Here is a 26,474-nt window from a genome sequence, read left to right as displayed (position 1 = left end):
TATTTTGCCTCTCCTGGTATTGTTGGCAGCTAGGGTAAGAGGTTAAAACTAAGCAGCTTTGTCAAAGAGAAAACAAAATACTCGTGTGTCTATTTTTTATCTCAAGTTCCATATTTCATGTAAAATCCCTGTTTCTTTCTTCTGGGATCTCACCTCAGTGCACACCTTCAATTGCAAATGTAGACAATGATGTGACTTAAACTGCTCTTGTAAATAACAGCAGAAACTAACAACAACTAATAACAGCTGTACATTTCACAACTGTAAGGATGGAGAACAGTGCCTGTCTCACTTCTAAAGCCTGCAATAAAAACTGTAGCTAACAGGCAATCCTGCTCTCTTCATTTAAAAGCACAATGTTAACTTGCATTTTCACATACTTTAACTATTGCTAAAAAAGCTCATTATAATGCCTACAGTTACAACACACATAATTTGAAAATTCACTACAAAGAAGTCTCATCTCCCTCTCTAACACAGCCAAACTCTTCAGCTTGAAATTCTAGAATGCAACTGTTTATTTGAACACCAAGAGCTTTAAAGTACTGTGTTGGAATCCAGCATTATGTACTGCACACTGGCACATAATGGAAACCCCCCTGGTTATTTGAACACCAGCAGTTTTTAAACACTGTGTTGAAAGCCAGCATTATCCACACATAGTTCAGTTAAGTTGCAAGTGAACACTGGTAATAACAGTGGTCTTCAAATCTCAGTAGGGCTGGTAACAACCAGATGGAGAAAGTAATGACTCCTAAGAACAGCACCAGACAGAAGGAAATAAATTCACAAAGGTTGAAGTTCAGATAATGACAACCCTTTTCTGGCAAGTTAAAAACTAAAACACAAAACAGACAAAGGCAAGAAGTTTTTGAAAGAGCTGAGAGAGTTCCCTTACTATTGTGACAAGCTTAGGAAATAAAAATGAGCTAAAGGGTATCTGTACCTTGGTGCTGTTGCCAAACCACCAGAAGTAGGTAAGTGTGCCTGCCTGGCTGGGCCAAACTACTGCAGTAATGTTGACATCCTTATTTCTGATGGCAACAAAGGGGACACTCAGATGGACGTGCTCCACTGGACCTGTGGGAAGAGAGTTCATTATGAAAGGCTTTGAGTTAAATCCTCCCTGCACAGTTGTGAACAGCAAGGATCTTTCCTTTAAATAAATCAAAAGTCCTATGTCAGCAGTGAGAGTCTAGCTTAGAAATAAAAGAGAATTTCAGCAGTCAGTGAACAACAGAAAAAGATAATCAGAGTTAAAAATACTTTCCCCCCCCCCCATTATGCACATTTTTCATAGTGCTAATTTTCAGACAGGGTCAGCACTGTGTTTAGAATATTTTTTTTAAATGCATTTTGAAGAAAAACAATGAATTTGCGTTGCATTATATAGGGAAATTTCTATTGAAAGCTATAAGGATAGGACACAAGAAAGGGATAGGACAAAAGTGAGAAAGAAGGTTTTTCCTTGAAAATATAGACACTGAGCTAATAAGATTTGTGGCAAAATCATTTTAGCCAAGATGGCCTAAATCTGGTTATGTAAGAGGCATTTATGATTTGATTAAATACCCCCAACAGTTTTCAAAAGGTCTCCAAAATAAAGATTCATGATTTTGGAAATCCTTGGCATCTTTTTGACCTTGGGAGGTCTTTGGGGAGTCAGCTGCCCCAAGTAAAACATCAGGAACCACTTGAAAGATGTGTGCACTGGCATAACAAAGCATGTAACTGTCAGAAGCATTGGATTCTGAAAGAGTTAAAAAAATAACAAAGTGCCAATGCAAAGTTGTATCTAATAAGTGCAAATGCCCAGAATACATCCAGGGCATGAAGCCCTGAATTCAGAAGGTAGATCCTCTCTGGGAAAAACAACACAAGTAAAAAATACTGAGGTTTTGTTTGGTAGTTTGTTTAAAGCTTCTACTATCTCCATTGCTTTTCTTCTTATTTAATCTTTTGGTTTTGCTGGTACTGAATTTCAGCTGATAACTGCTGCACATCAGACAGTGTTACTTTCTGGGTAGTACCTTTAAAACACAGCAAACTGACAGACTATCCCTGTGAGATAGAAAGGACAAAATAAGAAAAGTCAGAATCTTTTTCTTTTTTTGTAAGACATTCATTCTGGGAAGCAGGAAATTTGGTGATTTTAACTGAGACAATCCTCTTGTGTTACCTCTTAACACGAAATGGGGACATTAATCAGTTCTCCATCAACTTGGATTACAAAGATTGTGGAGAGCAAGAGCTGTTCTTTTATCACTGGAACATAAAGCTCCAAGCACAAAAGGACCTTATTTTTTGCTTTTGGCACCTTAAAACCTGATCTTTTTTTCCCTCTTTCCCCAAAAGGTCTCCACCAGAAAGTGACTCCTGAGCTCTTACTATAGGAAGTACTCTGGGTGTGCAAGAACAGCAGGTTCCCCTAAATATTTTGTGACAGTGCAAGTAAGAGGGAAAGCACTAATATCTTTGCTTCCTTTAAATATCAAAATAAGCAACTTGTCAGCAGATTCCAGGAAGCTGAAAAGTTAACTGGCTTCTAATAAAGCTGCAGGGTAGAAAATTAATATTGCTTGAGGCCAAGGAGTCTTTTTCTCTTTTTTTTTTTTTAGCACAGGATCTCAGTACCAGAGTGATTGTACAGTAAGAATGATTCTCAGGCATATTTTGTCTGTGCATCTGAACTTCAAGGTCAAATTTCCTATATTGACCAGTACTTCCAAATATATTAAAAGTTTAGTACTGAGGTTTCAGCATTAGCATGAATGTAAGTGCTTGCCAAATATTTCCCTAGAGATCATCATAATAAATTGGCCACCTAAGAATGATATAAAAGTCAAAGGAGAGATCTGAAAGGCTGATGAAGAAAAGGGTGGAGCAGCAAAACCAGGTCAAGGAACTCTCTTGTTGCATTCTGCTTTAAAATTCTCACTATGAAAAAGTAGCTCCTTTGAGAAAAATCTGATAATCTATACAAATCTGGTTGTTATTACCAGGTAACCATCACTTTTGTCAGCTAATGGCCCAAGGTGAAGCAAAAAACAGTTAATGTTCTAATAACAGGTTGTTAAGTGCAGCCATGATTGACTTTGAGGGAATTATGAGCATAATAAAAGCTTCAAGGAACATTTATTCCTTCACACAGGGAGCTGGAAATTAAAATGGAGAAAAAAGTTCTTGAGTTTTGGAAATTTCTAATGTGCTTCCTTTCAGCAGAAAAGCTCAAGCAAAAGCCAGAATGTAAGATATTCTGATAGGTAAAGAGGGAAGGCAGATATGGCTATGATAAGCATTAAGGGCAAAATTGGTGGGGTGCATCTGAACACAGAAGATCTTAAATTGTCTGAGAGTAGATCAAAGAACTGGGCTCTTTGTGGTCTCATCCTGCATTCCACCCTCTCTGCTCTCTCCTTTGAGAAGTTAACTGAGAGCTCTATATTTCAGTTTGCTCATGTGTCAGCTGGAGAGAAATTGCATTGATCTACCAAACAGGACAGAAACATCAGGGGTGCATGTCAAACATATGAAATGTGAAAAGCAGCACATTAGCCCTCATTCATATCTCGGGAAAAATGCTCAGCATAATGCTTCTATTTCATTATATTAGCACTGTAAACTCTGAAATTCTGAATAAGTGACTCACAATTTAGTAATTTAATCTAATCCTCTTGGAATAAGACACATACTGAAAATACACATTTGGACTTTGTTTCAGGTGCTGCTTGGTCTCTGACCCCTTCAGAAAGCCCAACACACATTTTCAGACTTTTCTCCATACTCTGAGGACTGCAAATATACTCATGTTAAAAAAACCCCTTGCCTTTCCCTTTATCCATTCAATAAAGTCTATCTAACAAGTCAGAAGAGTGCTTAGAAGCCCAAGCTTTTGGAAGAGCATGAGCTGTGTGTGTATGTGGGTCTGCATCTACTCTTAGAAGCTGCAGGGACTTGAGTGAGGTCAGGCTCTGACCCAGGGGATCTGGCAGGTAGAAATACTCACAGAGCACATGCAGGAACAGGACAGCAGTGTCTGAGCCCAGGCTGTTCTCTGCATATGCTGTCACCTGGAAGATCCCAGCACTCCTGTACACGTGCCTGATGCCATCCTCCACAGGGCTGAAATTGGCATAGGACACTGCAATGCCATCTCCAAAATCAAGCTGGATGTTTGTCCTCTGGAGATCACCCTGCAACAGAGAAGGTTGATCAAAGGGATTTATATTATAAAAGGGATTTATATTGCCCTCCATCCCATTTAGTTCCATTTCATTAGGATGGACACAAAGTTGTAACTTTTCACAAAAAGCTGAGCTTTGCTCTGTCATTCCCCAAAGTGGCAAGACAGACAGCAGAAGACCAGCATCTCATGCTAAAGTAACTGGAACAGGTGACATGAAACATCTCTTGCAAATATCCACCCCTGATTACACAAAGTTTAGAAGACCAGTTTCATCCAGACATGCAGCTTCAGGATGGCTGAATTTATACAGGTTGAGTCCCACGGTGAGGACTGACAGATTTTTATTTTTTTTTGTCTTATGTCAGTCAACACAGAGACAGTGCCTGGATACACAGGAGAATGAAGCAGATGATGAGAAAATCTCTTCTAGGATTACTGTCAATGACAGTTATTAAATGAAGGAGGGAAAAACAGACAAGAAATTCCAGCACCACAGGTATTGTCTTGAGACAGAAGTTGCACTATTTTAGTTTCAATCATGCTTTAAACCACTGTAGTTGAACTGTACAAGTGACTGTTATTTCAGTTTCTTGGAGCCTTATTTTATACTTGCCCCCAGCTGACTAATGTAACACGAAACAAGGCTAATTTAAACAAAGCTAAAGCCCACTGCAGTGATTTCACTAAACTGAAATAAAACTACAACTCAGATTAAATCTCTGTAGCTTTAGCTTTCTGCATATATATAAGATGTATTGTGCCAAGTAATTTCCTTTCATGAAAGATCTGCACAATATTCACTGGGGGTGATAAAGATACATTTTGGAGATGTTCCTAGCCCCAAACTGAAGTCAATCCCTAGATATATTGAGGATGTGATCTGAAAGTTAAAAAAAAAAAAAAAAAAAAAAAAAAAAAAAAAAAGAAAAAAAAAATCTCTGCTCATAAATTTACCTTTTTTTAAATGGGAAATTCAGAAATATTTTACAGTCATCTTGTAAACCCCATCATAGCTGTAAATGCACAGGGAGAACTCACAAGAAGCCAGATCACAATGAAGCAGGTCCCATGTGTAGAAAATCAGGACCCTAGCAGCCCCCACAGAATTTATCCTCCTCATTGACTACACCTGCATGAAGAAATTGGAGTGCAGGAAGGGTATTCTTCAGATGTCAATTTACTTTGACAATATACTTTGGGTCTTCAGACACTCATATAATCAGGATTTTGCATGTAGCTTTTGAAATATGGATATTTGATTATATATGTTAGGTCTCTCTCCTTCATTCCCATTCCATGGGAGCCAGGGGAGTTTTGGCTATTGACTTGATCAGGGCACCTCATTTTCACCTCTGCTCTACTTGGACATTAAAAATTCAGTATAAACCAAAGAGCAGTCAGAAAGGACTAAAGTGGTAATGACACTAAAGCATACCTATAATATTGAGTAGTCAATAACATCCTTTAGACAGAGAGTTTTTAAAGTCACTTAAAAAAATTCTCTAGCAGCAGCAAAATTACACTCTTGAGATATTCAGTTCTTTGATAGAAAGGCTCCCACAGCTTGTTAAACCTTTCAAAACCACTTCTCAAGGGAATGCACTAAGACCCCAAGTCCATCTCATACAGAAGATACTGAACAAAGGATAAAAATTTGATCTGGGCTGGATTCATCACTGATGACCTCAGGCTGAAATCTCTTGCACCAATCATGGCAGCTCATCTCCCTTGCCTGACAATTCTCTTTTCTATTTCGTTCTTGCTTCCCCAAGATGATTCTATCTGAAATGAGATGGTTTCACGTAGAGAAGCAGGAACAGATTTTTCATGACTAAACAGTAGCAGATGATCTTTTCACCCAGTTATGAGCTGGGTCTTCAATGCAAAGACTGCCCATCACACTAATCATGTTTTCTTTCTCCTTTCCATGCCTCTGCATCCAGTATAAAAAATAGTAAACTAAGCATGCTAGTCCCACACAAAGATGTCAGATACTGTGGAGTTTATAAATATAAATTAAAATATAAGGGAAGCAGAGGCATTTCAAAAGGAGAAAGAAATCATTGCTATCCCTTCATATTCAAGAGGCATGTTTTGTTGTTTTAAGCGCCATAAATAAGTGAGAGGGAACAAGACATGGGCTGTCACAAAGATTGGCCCTAATATGGGAATCAGTGAACAGACATGGCTGAGAACACAACTCCACAATGGCTACTTGGCACTCCATTATTTATTTGTGATCAAAACCAAATCCAGATTTGTTTTAAAAAAGTCTAAAAAGGTTTTTATCTCCTCATGCTCCCTTGCATGTATAGAGTCCAGCCCCATATTCCTGAAAACACATGAACAGTCATTCTGCATTTCTTTGTCCATAGTCATTGCCACATACATATTCTGAATGCCACTGTGAGGAATCCTACTAAAGCTAATTCTATAAATCCTGAGAAATTCAGATTTTGATTAAGCATGATGAAGTCTTCATTTTCCACTGACAGCCTAAATGTCAGACACCTCCCTATACTGAGGGTGTGTACTAGAAGGCAGGGAAGAGCTGCTGGCTCTCAGGCTGAGTCTGACACAGCTGATGGAGAGCACACAGATGTGTCCATGGGAGGGCTGGCCAGGCTGCTGTTTGGCTCAGAAAGGAAGTGTAAACTTAGGTACAAAACTACCACCAGTAAACAGACTGACCAGAGAAGGTGGAGGAAGCCAGGAATGAATCTGTATGGCAGCAAGGTAAATAATAATTAAGACCTCTAAAGAAATTATTTCTTCCAAGCCATAAGGAAATCTTTGGCCACAATTTTTCTTAGGTTCATGCTAAAAGACCGGAATACCTTTGTTGAAAACATGAGTGTTCTTTTTCTTTTCTTCTTGCAAGTCTATTATTTTAAGAAACAAACTCAACACACAACTTTCAAACTGTTCACCTACAGAGACATGTTCTGAAGATCTTTTTTCTTTAAAAAAAAAGGTTCCTTCGATGAAATGTTTTTCTAACTACCATTATTTTTCAACAACAGACATTACAGTGAACACCCTCACATATTTATTCAGCTGCCTCTTCAATCTCTAAATCCTTGCAGATTCTACTCTTCAGCTACCTTGACTGCTGCCTTATTCCCCATCTGTTTATCATTCTTCATACACAGCAGTTCCACTTGAGTTCCTCAATAAATTACTAGTTGATTTCTAATTTTTAGATTATATCTGTTCTTTTCTGAACTCCCACTCATAGTGTCTACACAATTGTCTTACCATGTCAAGTCTGCAGAATAGAAAAGAAGCAGCAAGTAGACAAGAAATCCCCCTTGTATAAAAGCAGAGCATGCATGAACCTCTGAGGAAGTAGTAAAGAGGCCCTGTCAGATTAGTGTGGTCCCAGTGAAATACTTAGCTACTATATAAGAATTAATTTAGTGTGAGAATGTGTCTGTCTGTGAGTGGTCTGCCTAGATGTCTCCAGCTACTGCTCCAAAAAACATACACAGGACAGAAAATGTGACGAAAAGCAGTTGTGCTTGTCCAGCACCACCCCAATCCCTGGCCACAAGAATCTCAACATTTTGATGCTTTTGGCAGCAGCATGGTCTGGTGTCAATTATGCTACTGCTGGCTACAGTGGGAATTGTACCAATAGATAAGTACAATAGGTAAGGGCTTGGGGCTAGAGGTGCTTTGAGAAAGCTCAATTCCCACTGCAAAATATCAATCCCCCTCATTGTTCCCCATGAGTGTGAACATGTCCCCCACTGTTCTTAACCTTTTCCAGAAAAGCTGGATTTAAAGCTTTGTGTCCCAGATACAGAATTGTTGATCACAGAAACACTACTTCTGCCTCATAAACTCCATAAACTTCAGTTTACTAGAGGAGCAACAAGTGAGTGGGGAAATAATTTTTTTACTAGATCTTTCTTCAGCATTAACATCATCACTGATAGACAAGATAACCCAACACCTTTGGTGTGACTCAATATGACCTGCTTGTATGTGTCACTGTAGCCTTCAATTCTATTAAATTCTTTAAGTTTCCTAAGTCTCAGGACCAGTCACTATTTCATTATCCCCTTTGACTGCTCTTTTCCTCTCAGCAACCTAAAAAGGGAAGGAAAAGAACACCAGTCCTGCCACATAAAGGTTTAGTGAGACCACTGACACACCTCTTCCATGAGGATGATGAAGGTGGCATTGTGCCCCTGCTCCAGGACCAGTTTCCCATCAGAGGTGAGGATGTGCAGTCCTCGAGGTGCCTTCCCAGGGCATTTCTCCATCCTGGCCATGTATTTCTCTCTCAAGCCATCTGTGCAGTTGTTGGACACAATCCTTCGGTACCTGGGGAGCGGGAACAGGAGGACATGGGGCTCAGACAGTGGGCAGAAAAGTTCCTTTGTTCTATTTTTGGTTTGTCTCTCCACATTAATGCATGTGTTTTTTCAAAGGCCAACTGCCTGCACAATCCCCTCATTGAAAAAAAACTCACTGAAACCAAATGCTTTATTAAATAGGAGAAAGCCAAATCAATCACAATTCAACTTTCTTCAGAGATTCTCAGCAGCATCACTGAGAAGAGACACATTGTGGAATTAGTCTGCCCTACTAAAAGGCAGAAACTTCCTCCAACCCAACACCTGCAGGATTGCATCCTGCATCCCACCTTTTAATTATATCATTCATTAGGTTTTATCTGCTTCTATTGTGCTAGAGGGCAGTTGAAAAAAATATGCCAAGGGCTTTTCCCAGTTCAGTTCAAAAATTATTTGAGGTATGGGTTTTTCTCTTGGCTCTTCTTGGAAGAATTTGGTTAGATAGCAAGACACTTGGCAATTCCTGGTGTTGTTGAGGGGGGTTAACCCTTTCTATTAATTTCATATCAACACAAACTATTTTCTTCTTGCTGTCTGTCAAGAAGGCTACAAGCAGTCATACTGGCCAAGGTTCCTGTATTTAAAGCAACTTTTCAGCTGAAGGGGGGTCTCTGAGGTCATGCTGGACGCCCAGCAGCCTCACTTCATAGAGCCACCTGCACCAACCAGCCAGGAACAGAGCTGGTTCCTGCCATCACCATTGAGCAGCCAGGACACAAGACCCAGAATCACCCCTACAAAATTTGCAGGGCCTGCCCTGTCCTAGAAAGAATATTGCAATTATTCACCAGCCTGTGAAATTCAAGTCTCACAGCATTTCCTGCATGATAGTAGAGCATTTGGAAAGTGATGCTGCCATGATAAACCAACACTTGCCATCTGTTCTGGGTTAGACCAGGAGAAATCAGCACATGAAGCTTGTCTGAAATGGGAGGCATTGTATGTACAAAGTGAAAATGGCAGAGGAAGAAAACATAAAAGAGGCTAAAAATTGCTCATTTGAGCCTTCCTAGAAGCTGACATAAATAGGAGCTGTAAGATAGTAAGAGGTTCAATAAAACACAATGTGAAATACCTCAAACCTGTCCATTTAAATGTTCAGCTGTCTCTCAGACAGACCTTTTTGATTTGTGTTTTAATTTTGCAACAAAGGGGAGCTCCAAGTCTAGGCTCCAGGGATCCCACATCACTTGCTAGCAATGCAATATCTACGTGTCACTTATGTTAATGTGCTTCTCCCTCTCTCTGAGGAACAAGGTAATTTTCCATACAGATGCTGTTGCAAACATCATCTCATGGGTAAGGCTGAAAAAGAACATAATGGGATGCAGAGGAAAAAAAGAACTACCCAGGCTCTCTCATGTACTGCAGTCACCCAAACCAGAGAGATTGCAAGATGCACTTACCCAGTGCTGTTCCAGTAGTTCTGACCAACGTTGCAATCCTTGGACAGGGAGGATGGGCTGAACCAGAAGGCTGGGATGCACTGGTTGTTGCTGTGCCTCTCATATCCATAGTCACTGTGGAGACAAGTCATGAGTCCATCACTGTGTCCCCACTAGAGCTAGCTCAGAGTTTTAGGTGATTTCCCCAGAGCAGGTGTATATTGCTGGTTCTCTGCTGGGGTGGCACAACATCATTCAGAGACAAAGTGCTGGGCTAGCTTGAGAGCCAGGAACAAAATTCATTGAAGGCATTTGATCCCAACAACAGCAGAGCTACCAACCTTACAGAGCACTGGAGGGCTTGTGCTTCATTTGGCAACAAAACATGACAGAGATTCAGAAAGAATATTGTATTGTTCTTTTCTTTTCCTATTAATCTCTAACTTAAATTTCACTTTTTGAGTTCATTTGGTTTATTTGCTTTTTGCAGTCTTTGTTTTTAGAACGAACCAGGCTGATTCTAAGATCTAGTGTCACTTTTTCACAGCAGTGGCTAGGAATATAAAACACTAGGAGAACTTCCTGAACTAGCCACAGTATGTATATTTACATATGTTAATGGGCTCCCTGACTGAGCTGTGACTTGCCTGAGAGAAAAAAAAACAGCTGATGTTTTTCCAACACTAAACAAAAACACAGCCAACTTCATAGTCTAAGGATTACATGGTATTGTGTAACACAGGGAAAGCAATCCAGGGTATTGATTCTTCCTTGGACCACCTAAGAGTGGAAGTGTACACACCCACATCCAAAACCACTTTTTACAGCTGCCTTTGTGTGCCAATACAATGATGAAGCAATAGGATTAATCCAAAGCTTTCTATAAGTTTTAATAGGGTCTGGATCAGGTTTCTATGTGTAGTCTATATTGACAGGCTGGATTCAAAGGACAAATAAAAAGAGATTCTGGATTTTTGCCTGCAGCAAGTTAACAAATGCCAACATGCTAAAACTCTGAAAAGAAAAACACTACAGAAACCACTGTCTTGAAAGTATTCTGTGTCCTTTAGGACACTCTGAGTTTTATCCTTCCCCTGTTCAGAGCCTGAACTGCCAGCAGAAAGTCTCTAGGAAGAGCTTTGGTGAGACAAAATTGTGCTATGTCCCCAATGACCCAGGCTGTTACTGTTCTTTTTTTGGAGGGCAAAAATTCTGTAAGCTACTTTAAATGGTTTGGAGATTCCCTAATGCTCTTTCTCTCAACATTCAATTTAATCATTCTCAGTGGGTCCGACCTGCACAGTCGAAAATGCCTGGCAGGGACTTTGTAATTAAAAATATTCAGGAGGAGATGTACTTTGCCCCAAAGAAGAAAAGAGCTCCATAAATATTTAATAAAATTAAAGACAACATTGCTGTGTGCCCTTAAGGTTCTGTGCTTGTTCATTAACTTCTGGTAAATGTATATTAAAACCTCACATGCTGCCCACCTTCTCTCTCATAAGCCCCAGGGTTTGCATAAGTTAAGGAAATAATCAAGTCCAGCTGCTGTGCTGTCTTTCTCAGAAAAGCTATCTTGACAGAGTAAATAAAGAAGCAGGAGGAGGGAAAAGAAAGCTCAGCAAGCACTTTAATATCACTTATGAGATCCTTCTGCCATTCTCTCTGTTAGAGAAAGGCCAGGATTTGATTCTGGAAATGACTGCAAGGGCTGGCAGGACCCCTGATCCTGACTCATAAGGATTGTTGAACTAGGGCATAATTGTGATTTATGCCCCTGAATTTTAGATCAGCCTCGTATCTAACTGCAGGGAACTGCAGCCATGAGGCAGAGAGGGGCAAGGGCACTGTGACCAAATGGGAGGGAGCACAGCCCTGACATTGTGGGCTGCAGGGCTCCTGCAGTTATCTGTCCTATCCCCACAGCCCTCAAGGGCAGGTGTCATCACAGCAAGGGCCATGGGGTGCTCCAAGCCCAGAACCAGCTCCAAACCTTCTTACTGAGCAAGCAGAGGGCCCATCTGCTGGGATTTGCTGGTCTCTGTGCTCACACAGTCCTGGCTGCTGACCCTCCTCCTGTCCCTGACAGGACCTGCCCAGCTCAACCCAAGCCACAGACCAGCCAGTGCTTTCAGGAACAACTGGCAACTGTGAGCTCAGACAGAAGAGGCTGAGTGGACATTTTTCCTTGAAAAGGAACCATTTTTTTTCCTAAAAGAGCATCAGGTGAAAATAGGAGCTGTCCTTTCATGTGTTCTGTCCACCTTGTCAGCATCTCCCCTTCTCATACAGCCCAAGAAAGGCAGATGGATCTAGAATATGTTCTGGAACAACCTGTGTCTTGACACTGACTAAGGAACTGTCTCATCCTTTAGAAGTCACAGATCAGAGCAGATGAGTCCACTCTTCCTCTCTGAAAAAACACTTTTAAAATCATCAAGCTCAGTGCCCCACTTCCAGCACTGCCAGTATCTCCTCAAAGGGACTGTCACATATTCTTCCAGTCAGCCCTGCTGAATAGCATCAAAAGTCACCATAAAATTTCTTCTGATTCTCCATCACCAGCTACAACAATTTTGTGACTGGAAGCCAGTTAACCAATCTGTTGGCAGTGCAGGGACTGAAACAAAAGCCAGCTTGTTGTCCTCTAATTGCATTTCCTCTGCAGGACTGACAAGTTTAACAGAAATATCCACTAATATAAGGGGGGAAGTTAAGCAAAAATGATACTGAATGTATTCAAGGAACATGTCAAGTGATTGAAAAAGTGCAGTCTGAGGCAGACCCTTTTCAAGGCAGCATTTAAAGCCAATTTAGCTACTACAGTTTTCCACATACTTCTTGGAAAAAACAAACTTCACTGTGAAAATATAAAGTGGGTGAGGAAAAGACAGTGTAAGGAAAAACCCAAAGAAATTCATAAGCATCTCTGGAGATGGTGCTGGATTCACCCCAGAGGCCTGTGCCAGTGCCAAGGGCAGATAATGCAAGGCAAGATAACTTGGCCTACAAGTTCCCATCATGAGAACAAAGGGGAAAGATCTCATGAGTCAAGATATGGAGTCTCAGATGTAATCTTGACATTAGGAACAAATTAAACAGCCATCCAGATCAGATGAAAATCTCTGGTCTATATCCCTGATTCTCTCTTAAAGACAAACTACTACAATATTCAAGAAAATACTTTGGTTGATATTTTTTCTTAATTTCCTGCATTTCACTATGTCCATGCTCTAAAAGAGTTTGTGAGTCTCAACTGTGAGCCTAAATTCAAATAAATGTACTGATCTCATGCCTCCCACCCCTTCAGAAAGTATTTGAAGGGAGGTGAAGTGTTCAGAAATGACACCAGTACTGACTGACACTGATCCTGAATAACCTACTATAAAGATTAAGATGTTTTCTCAGCTGATCATCTCTCAGGGTATTTTGAATTCCATTTAAATGACATTCTGATCATTTAAGCTCAAACATCACAGATACTGACAGTCTTAAATCTTAGAAATACTGCTTTATCACAGGTGCCATGTAGGAATTCCTTGTGCAGAGATTCTGACATGCATTCTCCCATCTCCTAGCTCTGATTGTCAAGCAATAGCAAGCAGTGTCTAATTTTTCCCCTGTTTTATTTTTAAGCTGCTTTCAAAGTGACCTTAAAGCAATTTGAAAATTATGGTCCCATTAAGTTAGAAAGACCAATATTTATGCAAAACAAGTTTTATATCTGACAAGGGTGAGCTGTACAGTCATGTCATAGAAGCCCTTTCACAAATTTTTCAATAAAACATTGTTAAGAAGCAATAAACTGTTCCCAGCAATTCAGAGGAATAATGATAAAAATGTGCATGTTTTGCTGGCTTGCCCCTAGGAAGTCAATGACCTTGGGAGTGAGGACAGAGAAATACCCTCCTTTTTCTGAAAGGAATATATTTTGGACCAGAGAAATCCTGGATGTCACTATTCTGGAATGACAGACATAAAATGACAATCAGTACTTGCAACTATTTTGCCTTTGAGTTCCAGGCTTGGATTTTTCATGGAGATGAACAAGTATTTCCTGCAGATGAAGGGAAAGCCTCCTTCACTCAGGATGTTTGGGGTCACACTTCTGCTGTATGGTATGATCACAGCCTCAAAGCTGCACGAGACCCAGCTCTTCTGCAGGGTTTTTTGTTTTGGGTAATATTTCAGGACAAAGCCACAGCCCTGCCCAAGTCCCCAGAGTCACATACTCACCACTCAAAGTCTCCCTGGCCACAGACACAGGGCTCAGACACCACAGTTTGGGAATAGTCCCGACCTAGGGAACACTGGGCTCCGGGCTTGCGCTTTTTGTAGATCTTCCTCTCTCCCATGACACAAGGCTCCCCCTTCATTGGCCAAGGAACAAGAGGAGAAACACAGTTGTAGTGGCAACTGGGGCTTAAATGGAGCACTTTTTCAAAAGACACAAAGGGCAATGAAAACGAGCATTTATCACTGGGAGGGTGGGGAGTTGGAGTCCTGCTCTCTTTTGTGGCTTTGCAAAATCAAAAGTCTCTGTGGGAGGACTCAAGAGCACAGTGTGCTCAGCACTGAGTTGGGATGCCAATGACAATGTGCCCAAAATGCCTGGATGCCCAAGCCATCCACCCACTTATGTCACGTTCCAGAAGGCACCCACCAATGTCTAGTCCTATGGATTATCCTGCAAACACAATGTGGGTGTATGCCAGGGTTTCTTCCAAATGCCAGATAAAATCTACTGCAAATGCAAGTGCCCAGGCCTGGGGACAAAATCCAGGTGTGCAACACAGAGCTCAACTCCCTTGCTCTCTCTGTGACACAGCTGGCAGAATTGTTGCAGACAATTCTGATGGTGTTTCACTGGCTTTTTGAATGCAAAGGTTTCCAAGAACACTACTGGGAGTAGCTAATCTAAAACAAACATTTGATATCTAGGTGAGTTGCTATAAACAGACTTTTCTATTTTGCAGAAGTAATTTGTCTGGATAGAAGTAAGAAAGAAGACAATAGCTAATGGAAATATTTCTCTTCCCTATTAACAGTGGTTCCCAAGATTGCTGCATGGTTACACATTCATCTTCCCTTTTCTTTCATTCAAATTATTTTCTTTTATTCAATTGTACTACTTCAGTTATCTTATCCTTGCCAAATTAATGTTCATTTCTCATTCATGGATTTCATTCAGGAATGTCACAGTGCCAATGGTTCTGGCTCTAGTTCTGTTACCCTGCAGGGTGTGGGACATCATACTGGTAGCCAGTAATCCATAAGTAATCTGCAGAGGTTATTGACCTCTCAGCTATAGTTGCTTCAGGACCTAAATATTTCCAGCATGAAAATAAACCAGTGCATGAAAAGCAAAATATGTATCCTTGAGTAGAATGAAATGTAGTTTTCTCTGGTGCCTTTTATTCAAGAGCTTTTTAAATTCAAGGGTTTTACAGATATTCAAGAGTTTTACAGATACCTGCAGGACCTACAGGATGAATAAATGTTTTTATTTTCATTTTTGAGTAGGGGAAACAAGAGGGAAACTGAAACAAAATTATTTTCATGAGTCAGTGACAGAGCTACAAAGAATTCAGTGTCATCTACAATTCTATCACAAGGTATAGTTTTACACTACCCTAAGCATTAAGGCCAAAAAGACCCAGCTGGTGCAATGGATTATTTTCATACAAATAGAAGGTAATATCCTGAACTTGTCTGTAGATGCCTGGCCCCGTGTTTACTCATGCACATTCTTCCATGGATGCAAAAAAAAATCCATATGCTTTGCTATAAAGAACAACTGCATTCCCACCTGGCAGCACAGGGCAGGGGAAGAGGAAGCACCATGAACCCCTCCTGGGGAGTGGGATACCTGATTGTGCAGATGCCAGGTCTGGTAGTCATCCTTGGTACACCTGTGGCTGAAGAGAGACTTGTAATCCACCTTGACCAGCTGCCACTCTGAACGGAGACTGAAGTGCCCAAAAACCCTGAGTGGGAGACAGAAGAGAAGAGCCAGAGTCAGCCAGACTCAAACTTCCATTCAGCAAGTAGCATCTGATGAATCTCAGCTGCAGGAACTGATAGACAGTTTGGAGCTTAAAGCCAGAAAATTGTATTGGGTCATGAATAATAGTTTCCTGTTACAACATCCCAGGAGTGTTTAGCCTTTTCCTGACACCTCAAACACAGCCTGTGTTGGAAGGTCTTCCCCTCACCCCAGCATCCAGCAGAATGGAACCCAAGTCTAATCACCCCTATTGTGATGTTTAGAGGACAGAGGATTTTTTTTTCTCATTATTCCAAGTCTTTCACTAATCTACATTTTCACCCAAGCCACTTATGAGATTAAAATTTTTGCTGTTCTAATTATTCCAGACTAACAAAAAGGGAGAAAGACAATGTGAAATTAAAAGAGAAGCAGAAGATAAAACTTCCCCACACTGACTGTAATTCAGATCCTGCTGTGTCCCCAGTGTGCTGCAATTATTTACTCTGGTTCATCTTAGTTTACACTGTAACCATACAGAGTTGTTGGCTTTGCTCTCCCCTCACTCCTTCTGTATTCTGCACTGAAATTGCTCTGCATTGTGCTGCTCTCCATGAAACAAAAACCACCCAGGAATCAATCATGCTCTCCCCTGGAGACCTGTCTCAGCTCATGGGGACCAGAGAGGGAAGGCTGGGTAGGGGATACCTGAGAGTCTCAAGTGCTGGCTTTGCTGTGCTCACCTGTATCCATCCAAGTTCTGCCTCACAGAGAATCTCCACAAAGCTGACAAGTGGGAAGGATACAACACAAGAACCTGTGCCAAATTCTGGCATGAGCAAGTGGCTCAGGTGAGAAGTGAGCAAGTGGGGAAGGACTTGTCTGGTAGATTTATCAGGATTTATTAGATTTTGCTGACTGACCATGGCCATTCTTAGTGCAGACCTAATTGCAGGTATTAGTGATAGGAAACAGCACAGCATTCAGGCCAGGCTGCAGCAGAAGCTGCAGGTCCTGTTGCTCAGCACAGAAGGCACACCCTGCACCAAGATAAACCCACAGAAACCAAAGCAGAATGGGGTGCCAGAGCACTCACTGGGAGCAGGAGGGAGAAGGGAGGAATGGGAAGGGGCATGGAGGGGGATGCAGAAAGCCTCCAAAGTGTTCTCAACAGGAATTCTAACTGCAGCTCCCACTTTATCTTGGCACATTACAACTGTGCCACACAACCTTGTTTGTGCTGCATGGCTGAAACATCAGACCCTGCAAACAGCAGTGCAGCAGGCAGAAATCATTAATCCAGCAGATCTATACAGTGTAGCACTTGGTGCTTATTACACAGAAAACATGGCAAGAGGAAGAGAGAACATGACTAAACAGGAACATTGGCCTAAATACAGAAGACAACAGGTTGGAGAAATCTAACACTTTGCAAATCAATGCATCTTAAAGGAAAATCTTGCTACTCAGATTGTCCCTTAGCAAACTGTTCATCAGGAGAGTAAAAGGTTTCATTGTGGTTTACAAAAACCACCAGAATTACTTGATTTTCAAATCTATTAAAAAAAGCTTTTAAAAATTCCTTCTGACATTGAAATTCTTCCATAATAATTAATGAAAAAAACCCAAGGTTGTCTAAGAGGAAGGCAACATATTAGCATTCCAAAAGCACAGAACATTAGATACTCTTTAATTAAATGATTTCAAAGAAGATCTTTGTGTATAATTGCTATAATTTAGATGGAAACAATACGACACTAAATGTAATTAGAGGAGTGTGAACAGAGAGAGATGTTTTCTAGGTCACCCGATTCCTAAAGCAGTAACTTCTCTACTCCACCCTCCCCTTTCTAACAAGCTCCTTAAAGCTACTCAGTGACTCTGGAAGAGACTTTGGAGATTGGAGCAGCAGAGAAGCCAACAAGCACCTGCATCCTGTGCATCTGAAACTTCTATCAGTCTCAGTAAGCAAATACAAGTTCCTTGGAAAGTGATTAAAATCTTCATTGTTTGTGAAATGTAAAATGAGCCAAACAAACAATAACAGGGCACAAACCCCTGAACAAAACCGGGCATTGCAGCTGAGCTCCACCCTCTCAGTTTCATGAATGCCATCACTGGATGTTTTTCCATAGTGGCCAAGGTTCATGCACATGACCTCTCCCTCCACATCTGTTTTGAGGTGGCCAGGTCCAACAGAGGGTTGGGCAGACAGCAAAGAGCTACAACATTTTAAAACTTAGAGTGCCCAGCTATCAATAAGTTCTTGGCACTAGATGCTCCAGTTCCTACATGTTGGTTTCTACATCAAGTGCAAAGAAACAAAACATATTCCAAGGAAAAGGATGCAAAAAGAGATTGGTGGGGTCTTGCTTACCCCCACTCAACTGGAGAGTCTTCTCATGGCTTTGAATACACCATTTCATTCAACTTATCTGATTGTGCATGCCTTCATTTCCCATTTACTTTGGTCACTAAATAAGGGAGGTGGATTTTTTTAATAAACCTAGCTAAACTATCAAGATAATACAGGGAGAAAGGAAATGAGGTACTATAAATTTTAGACTCAATAACTTTGTCTGTCATGGTCTAACTGAAAGCTCTTAATTGCTTGTTGCAAGCATAGAAAACAAGAGAGCTGGGTTTTCAAGGTCCAGCTTTGAGAAGCCAACAGAGAAAGTATATTTTGATTTTTCCACATAAGCAGTCTGATCTGGAAGTCCTTGAGAAGCAATAAATACAAGAGCCCAGATGGAATTTAGATAGAGTCGGCTTTCTGACTAAGCTCAATTTAACGAAGGTTCTCCAACCCAAGACATAGAATGGTAATTTACTGGCTTTAGACTGCATAGATTTTGTTCTATCCCTCTGAGTAAGCAGCTACAACTCCACATAAAATCTTAGCTAATAGGACAGCACCTTCTCAACTGGCTCTATGCAGCTTACAGTGAAATCATTGCTAAGAAAACAGAAAATGCTTCCCAGTCCTTTCTTTGGAGAAACAAGGAAAGGCTTTTATTGCCAGAGCTGGATGTCATTAATTTGCAGAAGAACTAATAGAAACATGGAAATCAATTCTGGAATGCTCACAGTTTCATGATGGAGTCCTTTTAGAAATGATCATTGGTAATGCTGCTATAATTATATCTTTCATTAATTTTTTAAATACACAGTAACTTGCAAATGTGGTGTACACTGCCTGGATAACCTTGTACAGGAGTTCTTTAAAAGGCTTTTTACATTTATACACTGCTCTCCTCTCAAATTGCATTGCTTTTGCCTTATCATTCCTTGTATTGTGGATAATTGTGCTTTTTAATGTAATTTAATACTGCTTATTCCTGTCAGATCAACAGAATGAACTGAGGGCCACAAGATAACAACTCACCTGCCTCTGGTCCATAGATTCAATTCCTGTCCCTGCTCATGGTATGAGAAACAGACTTCAAGTGACAGCTCCCACAGGAAAGGCATTGGCTGTATCCACGTGGATCTAACCCTGCTGGCAGTTTCAGACAAGCTGTCCAGACACCCAAATGTAAACTCTCATGCCTAAATCAATTCCTCTTCTATCATTTCTGAAGTAAACTGTTAGGACATCACATGGAGCAAGCAAGCACTAAAGCTGCCTGTACTTGGCTGGTCTGGTCTGGATAAAGATGGAAGATCTTCCCTTCACCAGTGCTCCCAGCTCCTCTAACTCCTGCTGACCTCAGATGTGCCCAGCACTGAGACAGAGCACTGGATATGCCAAGGAAGGAAGAAGCTGATAAGGTAATCTTCACTGCACCTAACATCAACAGTACCCTCCTTTCTAAAGCAGTTTTCCTTCACTGGACATCAAAAGGTGGGAGACATGAGAAGGTTGTGTGGTTTTTTTGCTTCTCTCAATGTACCTTGGGGACCTCTGAAGCCAGATTTTAACAAGATTAGGCTCCCCAGAACAGACTGTAAGCATTTTTAATATCTAAAAAGAAAATAAAAGCGAAATAATATAATACACTTAGTAGACAGCATCTTTTGAGGTGCACTACACAAGCAGATGGATGGATCAACAGGAAAGTAAAGCCAGAACTATGGAAAGAGAGCCAAACATATACTTTAATTGATAATACTGAGAGAAAAGCTAATTGCAGTGTCATCATAAATAGACTGTTTAATTTAGAAAAGCCTGAAACCAACCTTGATTTTTATTTCCTTTTATTGTAAAAGAAAAATGCTTGCAGAGGAAGTGTCTTAGCAAGCAAAAAATCCCCAGCAGTAAAATCACCCAAATTAGTGAAAACTTCAGCTGACCTGAATCTGTGCTTTTGTCTTGAGAATGTAGAAAGGAAGAAAGTCAAGTAAGATCACCATCTGATTTCAGTTAAAATCCCTCTTTATTTACATCTGTGCATCTAACAGGAAGTACCAGAAGTAAATATTTAATGGGGAAACCCAAGAAGTGCTATGGAGCACAGTCTGGAAGAATCACCTCCTGGCAGGAAAACAAGCATGTGTTGGATTCTGGTTTGGTTTTTTATCTTTTTTTATTTTTGTAGTCCCTGGAGAGGAAACTCTTCTCTCACTGAGAGGGAGTCCCAGATCTGGAGCAGTGAGTAGGTAATTCACCACAACTGAAGGTGCTCATTCTCTTTCTGATGTCCAACAGAGAAGCACATGTTGCTACTGCTGCAGTCTTAAGAGATATCCTCTCATTCATAATCAACTTGATTTGTTTGGGATTTTTTTTTCCCCACAAGCCAGCCTACCCTGGTCCCACATTTCCTGGGAAATGGTGAGCCTATTCTGGCTCAGTGAACACATACAGAGCACCTTGGTACACAGATGTACCTCCTTAACTTGTTGACATTTATATCTTTTAAGCCACTGAAAGAAAATGCTGACAATTTCATACAAAGAAGAAGGCCTGGTATGAAATCTGGATCTGAATCAGTCTCTGAGAAAGGAAGGAACAGCAAAGTGAGACAAACTCCTGTGTGCAGGATGAGCTGTCTAGGCCAAAACCACGAGCAGCAATGGAACAGTTGCAAGTTGTGCTGGTGGGACCAGATTTCATGAATAGATGAGCTATTTCTCCATGAATTAAATATAAATCATGACTTTAGAGAAAACCAAATGGGGTGTGTAATCTCCCAAATTTTTTATTAGGATTTAGATGGAATCAGCATTACAGGAGGTCACTGGTTACAAGGAAATTGGATAGAAAGGGTCTGAGACAAGGAAATAGAAGTTAATTGAAAGAGACACAAATCAGCTATTAGGGAGAGTGGGAGAGAGAGAGTTAAACTGCCTCATGCCTGGCAAGAGATGCAGGGAGTAAGGGACTGGAAACAAAGAAAACATAAAAAATGAAAGATGAGACTGGAAAGGCAGGCAATTGCCAACAAAAAACACTGTCTAATTTTTTTCCTAAACAATAAATATGGTTTCTAAGAGCTGCTCTGGAGCTTTTAATTCAGTTCCTTTTGGATGACCTGTCAACTAGGAGCAGTAGCCTGAGGGCAATGGGTGATGACTCAAGGCTGCTGTACTTCTGTCTATGGACCAAAGCAAAGTAAGAAAAACAGTTGGGGTTTTTTTGTTTATTTTTTTTTTCTCTAGAAAGAAGAGATGTATTTTCTTCCAAATGAAATACACCATCCATTTAGATCTAGATTTTCAGCCAGTGCAAATTAGTTTAATTTAGACCAGCAAAATAGACCCTCTCAGGTATAAGGCCTTTCACTGATACTATTCAGAAGGAGAAAAAAACAACAGTGATACTTGTGAAACTATCAAGAAACAACAGTGATAGTGAAACTATCAAGAATGTATCAACACCAGAGAGCAGCTTGCATGAGAACAAATTTGTTCAAGAAAATCTTGGTCTGTATTCTATTTCCCACGGAGAAGGGTCACACAAGAATTTCACAGAATTTCTCCTGCAGATTAAATCTGAGGGATGTGGCTTATTTCCACTGAAACTGAATGTCATGACATCAAGGTTGCCCACAAGAAGGAAGTTCAAAGTGTTGGCCACCAGCAATCCATATTCAACTGGTCATGAAAAGCTTCACCACTGCCAGATTTCAGGTCAGGAGAGAGAGAGGAGGGGGCAGGCAAAGATTTTCTGTGAATAGAGATCAAAACCAAAACCTTGAAATAAAAATCCTACAGTACAATCCTTTCCCTCAGCTTTGGTAAATTGTCCCGGTATTATTCATCAGCTCAATGGGCACTTCCTTTAAAGTGCCAGCAGAAGAGGAAAACCACTGCAAATTGCATGGTACAGCATGATCTTCCAGTTAGCAAGCAATGCCAAGTGCAATTAGTAAGTAATCTGCAGAACATGTAATTACAAAGCAGCCCTACAGTTTGGACTCAATTTCCTCTTTAGATGCACAAACACTGCATAAGGCAATGGCAGAGACACAGATTTTTTTTTTTTTTTTTTGTTATTATTTTTTCAAATAGAAAGTGCTATCAAAATAAGAACTTCCTAAATGACAAACCAAACCTATTAAAATTTAGTCTCTAAAAAATTTATTACCAATGTTCTCAGACCACTTTACATGACAATTGCTTCAAAAGAAATCCCAGCAACATGAAAGAGAGTATGAGACACCTAGGAAGGGGGATGGGAAAACATATTAATTTTTAATGCTGTTTTTCAGAAGTGTTCTTTCTCTTCTTCGAAGCACTCATGCAAGATAACCAGTTTCTGACATCTTTGAAACCTGAAGATGCTGCCACTCTTTTCTAGAAAAGATATCAGGTATCTATGTAGGTATCAGATATCTGAGTGTGGCATCCCCTCGTGGGTCTGTGGTCTCAGCAGAGGCAGGTGCTGCTGCTTTGCCAGAGCTGGAGAACACAACACATTCAGTCATTCCAATCTTTCATCCTATGAATCAGCAGATTTCCAACCAGAAATGTCCAATACAAATGTGGAAGCCATTCCTTAGAATATGTAAGCTCCAAATGCATCTGACAGGTGAAGCACAGTGATGAGCTTTGTCTGGGTACCAGAGAAGAAGGCTCAGAAGAGAAAGCTCTGGAGAGCTGCCTTCCAACACTCATTCAAAAATCTGATCAAAAATCTGTCAGAGTGAACTCTGCAGCCAACCCATCACTGAGCCTTCAAGCTCCCAGAAATGCTGGTGTGCTGTGCCACCTTTTCCTTGTGCAGGATCAGGGAGAGACTGAGATGGAAAGGTGCTAAGGCAATCTAGTTTCTCAGTGCCCTGGGGGCTGGCGGGATCAGAACACCAGAATATTTCACATCTCACTCTAACAAGAAGGTGAAAGACTCAGGAATGCCTGTGTGCACAGCATCCTGCTCCTTCCTGTGCACCCTCCATCACCTGAGTGATTTGTACAGCCCAGCCCAACTGCAGGACAGCAGGGCAGGGATCCATCTGGCCTTAGCAGAAACAAGGCACATGAGCCTCTAGATAAGAATATCTGGACTACACTGCCATCAGGCAAAACTTGTCCTTATATCTAAAGAAAAGAAATCATCAGCCTGCTGCTCATTCTGGCTCCTCCTGCTCCTTTCCTTATATCCAGTGAATTCCAGTCTCGGATGAACACACCTTTCTCTAGTCCTCCTCCCTGCATGTGCACACCTCTCCATCCTTCTTGTCTGAGCATTATAGACATGACTGAGCATCTCCCTCCCCCGAAGAAATGGGAAAACTCTGCACAGTGGGATCTGACCCATCTGGGACTCTGGAGACCTGCATTACTGCCAAGCTCTCCCAGTGGCAGCATGCTGACTGACTGACCATGGGCATGTCCTTTGTTCTCCCTCAACTTCCCTACTGGCAAAATACAACTAACAATGTTGACTTTCTTAGCACAGTATTTGATATCTACTGTCCATAAATAGCACTTGACTCCAATGACAGCAATGTTAGCCCCAGAAAGTCAAGGATAGACAATATGTGCCACAGAGCACAATGCCTTCTCCATGTGTTACAGCTGCTGCCAGGAATCTTACAAGTACATGGTGCAGCTGCTGGGAACTGGTCTTGGGTCACAGACATTGTTTTCCTAAAGCCAAATAAATCACACAATGCTGTCTGAGAAAGATTACTCTAAGTAGATGTTCTCATCACCTGATTTGTCTTTCAGGTGCCATAGAAAGACCTCGGCTCACACTGCAGGTATTACCAGCACAATCAATATTGTGCCTCTTGTGGACTGTTTAGGTGAATTCATGCAGAGATCCACAGACTCCTCTGGCAGAGAAGGGAGATGGGAGGAGGAAGTGACACTGATTAATCTTGGAGTCGTTAATAATGTTCTTAAGTCTTGCAAACAAAGATAATGATATGGGTAATCAACTGCCTTACTCCAGGGTATAAACTGATCATCTGCTGGGATAAAATGGAAATTCCTATAACACACATTTTCTTGTCCATTGTAAAGTCACTTGATGCCATTAGCAGATTGATCATTTTCTCACAAAGTCCAAGCTATTCATTACTTTCAGAAGGTTTTGAAATTAGATCAGGTGATACACAAATGCAGCTCACTATGGCAAATGCCAATATTCTCTCAATTGTTTTGGTTTCCTTACTTAATAGCTGTGTTTAGAATTTTTGTTCTCAGATCAAGTTCCAAATTTTACTTTTTTTTTCCTGTGTGCAGACATTATTTTCACAGATTCACTTTAATTTCATGGATTCTATTATGAAGAGTCCTTACATAGGTTTGTGCATTGCAGTCTGCACAGTCCCCTGAGTGAGGACAAAGAAACTGAACTCACAAGGACACATTAGAGCCTTAAAGGAAAATCCAATGCCAGTTGCACCACAAATAGATATTTCAATGAACAGAAGAAAGGAAAACTGAAAAGTGACATAAAACCACAGCAGAGACAGTAATTAAAACCTAACAGTCTTTTCTAGTATCTAATAGTACCCATGCAATTTGGATAAACCAGGCTTTGAAATCTTCTCTGTTCTTTAAAAAACTCAGCAGTTTTGGTAGCCCTGAGAGAATGCACAGGCTGGATGGACTGAAGGTAAATAAGGACAGAGCTCAATCTTTCAGCAGAACTGCTCCCTGTCTCATTTTCTGCACTGGAAGTTGCAAGTTGGATTTAGCTTTCTAGAGAACTCTGGTAAAATCTTTCCTCCAGATCCCCTCTTTGCCAAATTTCTGTGTGGCTCAGCAGCAAAGTTGCAGATCTAATTTTTTTTTTTTTTTTCAGACAGCTTCTTCCTCTTTTCTCACAGAGTGAAGTGAAAAGAGGCCAGACTGGTGTCAGGAAAGTTTAAAGGCACCTGTGGGCCATGGAAATTGAGAACTTCCACTCTTTTCTTCATGCATGTTGCACAAGAGCCTCAACTCCTTCTAGGAAAAACAACCTCATGGTGTTTTGCATCCACTCACACCTCTCACTTGCTGAGGTTGCTATCCAGGGCTGTGGAGGGCAAAGCCTGGCACCAGGGGGAGAACACAAGCTCCTCTGACCTCATCCCAGCAAAGGCACTACTCTATCACTGGTTTCACCTGAATTTGTCTCAGAACACCCACTCAGGGGTGGCAGACCCATGGCTCCCTAGCCCTAGGCAAAGGGGCAGAATGCTTCAAGGACACTCTGTCAGCTTGTAATTTTCTTTCCTGTATTAGGTTTTAAATGTAACAGCAAGACTTGAGCAAAAGGCAGTGGATGTTGCCTTACAAAGAGAAAAGATGATAATCACCTTATCAGAAAAAGACAGGAAAATGACTCCTGGCTCCCATGTAACTTTGAACTCAGTGGGAGCTTGGACCTGGGAGCTGTTGCCCTTTTCTCATACTCAGTTTGCTGAATCTCTGCTGAGTGTTTATCAGAATCTCCACATTGCCTTCATACCTGTATCTACTTTGCTATGTCTTCCACAGGTCAGTCAGTTCTTCAGAATAAGAGTAACTCATGAAACTCCTGGCCACAGGATAAGGTGACTGCTAAAAACTTTTTCAAAGTATTTAGTGGGAAAACCCTCAAAAATAGGAAAACTCATTAATTTCTTAGAAATACAAAGAATACCATGCTTAGTCAAGAAAATTTGTAAATTTTCCTTAATTGTAAATCTCTATAAATGTGAGAAGTATATATGGTAATAATAATTTTAGTATAATTTAATATTATATATATATATATATTAGCTTCCTCTGCTTGCCACTATTGGAACATGGAACTGAAACAGGGAATTCTGGTCTGACACAGTGTGCCCTGTGCTCTTTATTCTTTCTTTCTCACCTCAAACCTCCCCTGGCACCCATCTCAACTTTCCCAGCATCTCTCAATTACTGATTCATTCTTCCTCACTCTTCTGCCACCCAGTGATGCATTGTCAATAATTTTATGGTCTTCTGGAAAGAAAAAATTATTCCCACTTCATCTCTAGTAAAGATGTGTGGCCACACAAACAAGGAGGTGTTAGAAAGGGCCAGGACTTGTACCCTGTTTGTTTACAACCAGGAACATTTTCTAGCACACACAGCCAAGGACAGCAGTCACAGCAATGTTGACAGAGCAACTTTCAGCTCACTGAGAATATTAATGCTCAATTATG

General features: G+C 40.8%; 1 protein-coding gene across 1 annotated transcript in view; it reads right to left on the bottom strand.

Moving 5' to 3' along the window:
• Nucleotides 1–26,474, bottom strand: part of SORCS3 (sortilin related VPS10 domain containing receptor 3) — a 263,888-nt gene that overhangs the window by 16,806 nt on the left and 220,608 nt on the right. Inside the window, exons 15-20 of the mRNA XM_079312314.1 lie at nt 15,805–15,922; nt 14,172–14,305; nt 9,957–10,070; nt 8,347–8,518; nt 4,007–4,193; nt 947–1,080 (exon numbers count right to left, since the gene is read on the bottom strand). Of these exons, the coding sequence (XP_079168440.1) occupies nt 947–1,080; nt 4,007–4,193; nt 8,347–8,518; nt 9,957–10,070; nt 14,172–14,305; nt 15,805–15,922 (859 nt within the window). The remainder of the gene's footprint in view (nt 1–946; nt 1,081–4,006; nt 4,194–8,346; nt 8,519–9,956; nt 10,071–14,171; nt 14,306–15,804; nt 15,923–26,474) is intronic.

This window comes from Erithacus rubecula (genome assembly GCF_903797595.1).
Source record: "Erithacus rubecula genome assembly, chromosome: 9".
Classification (NCBI taxonomy): domain Eukaryota; kingdom Metazoa; phylum Chordata; class Aves; order Passeriformes; family Muscicapidae; genus Erithacus; species Erithacus rubecula.
The sequence above is the reverse complement of the archived record's forward strand: the minus strand, read 5'-3'. Positions and strand labels throughout refer to the sequence as shown.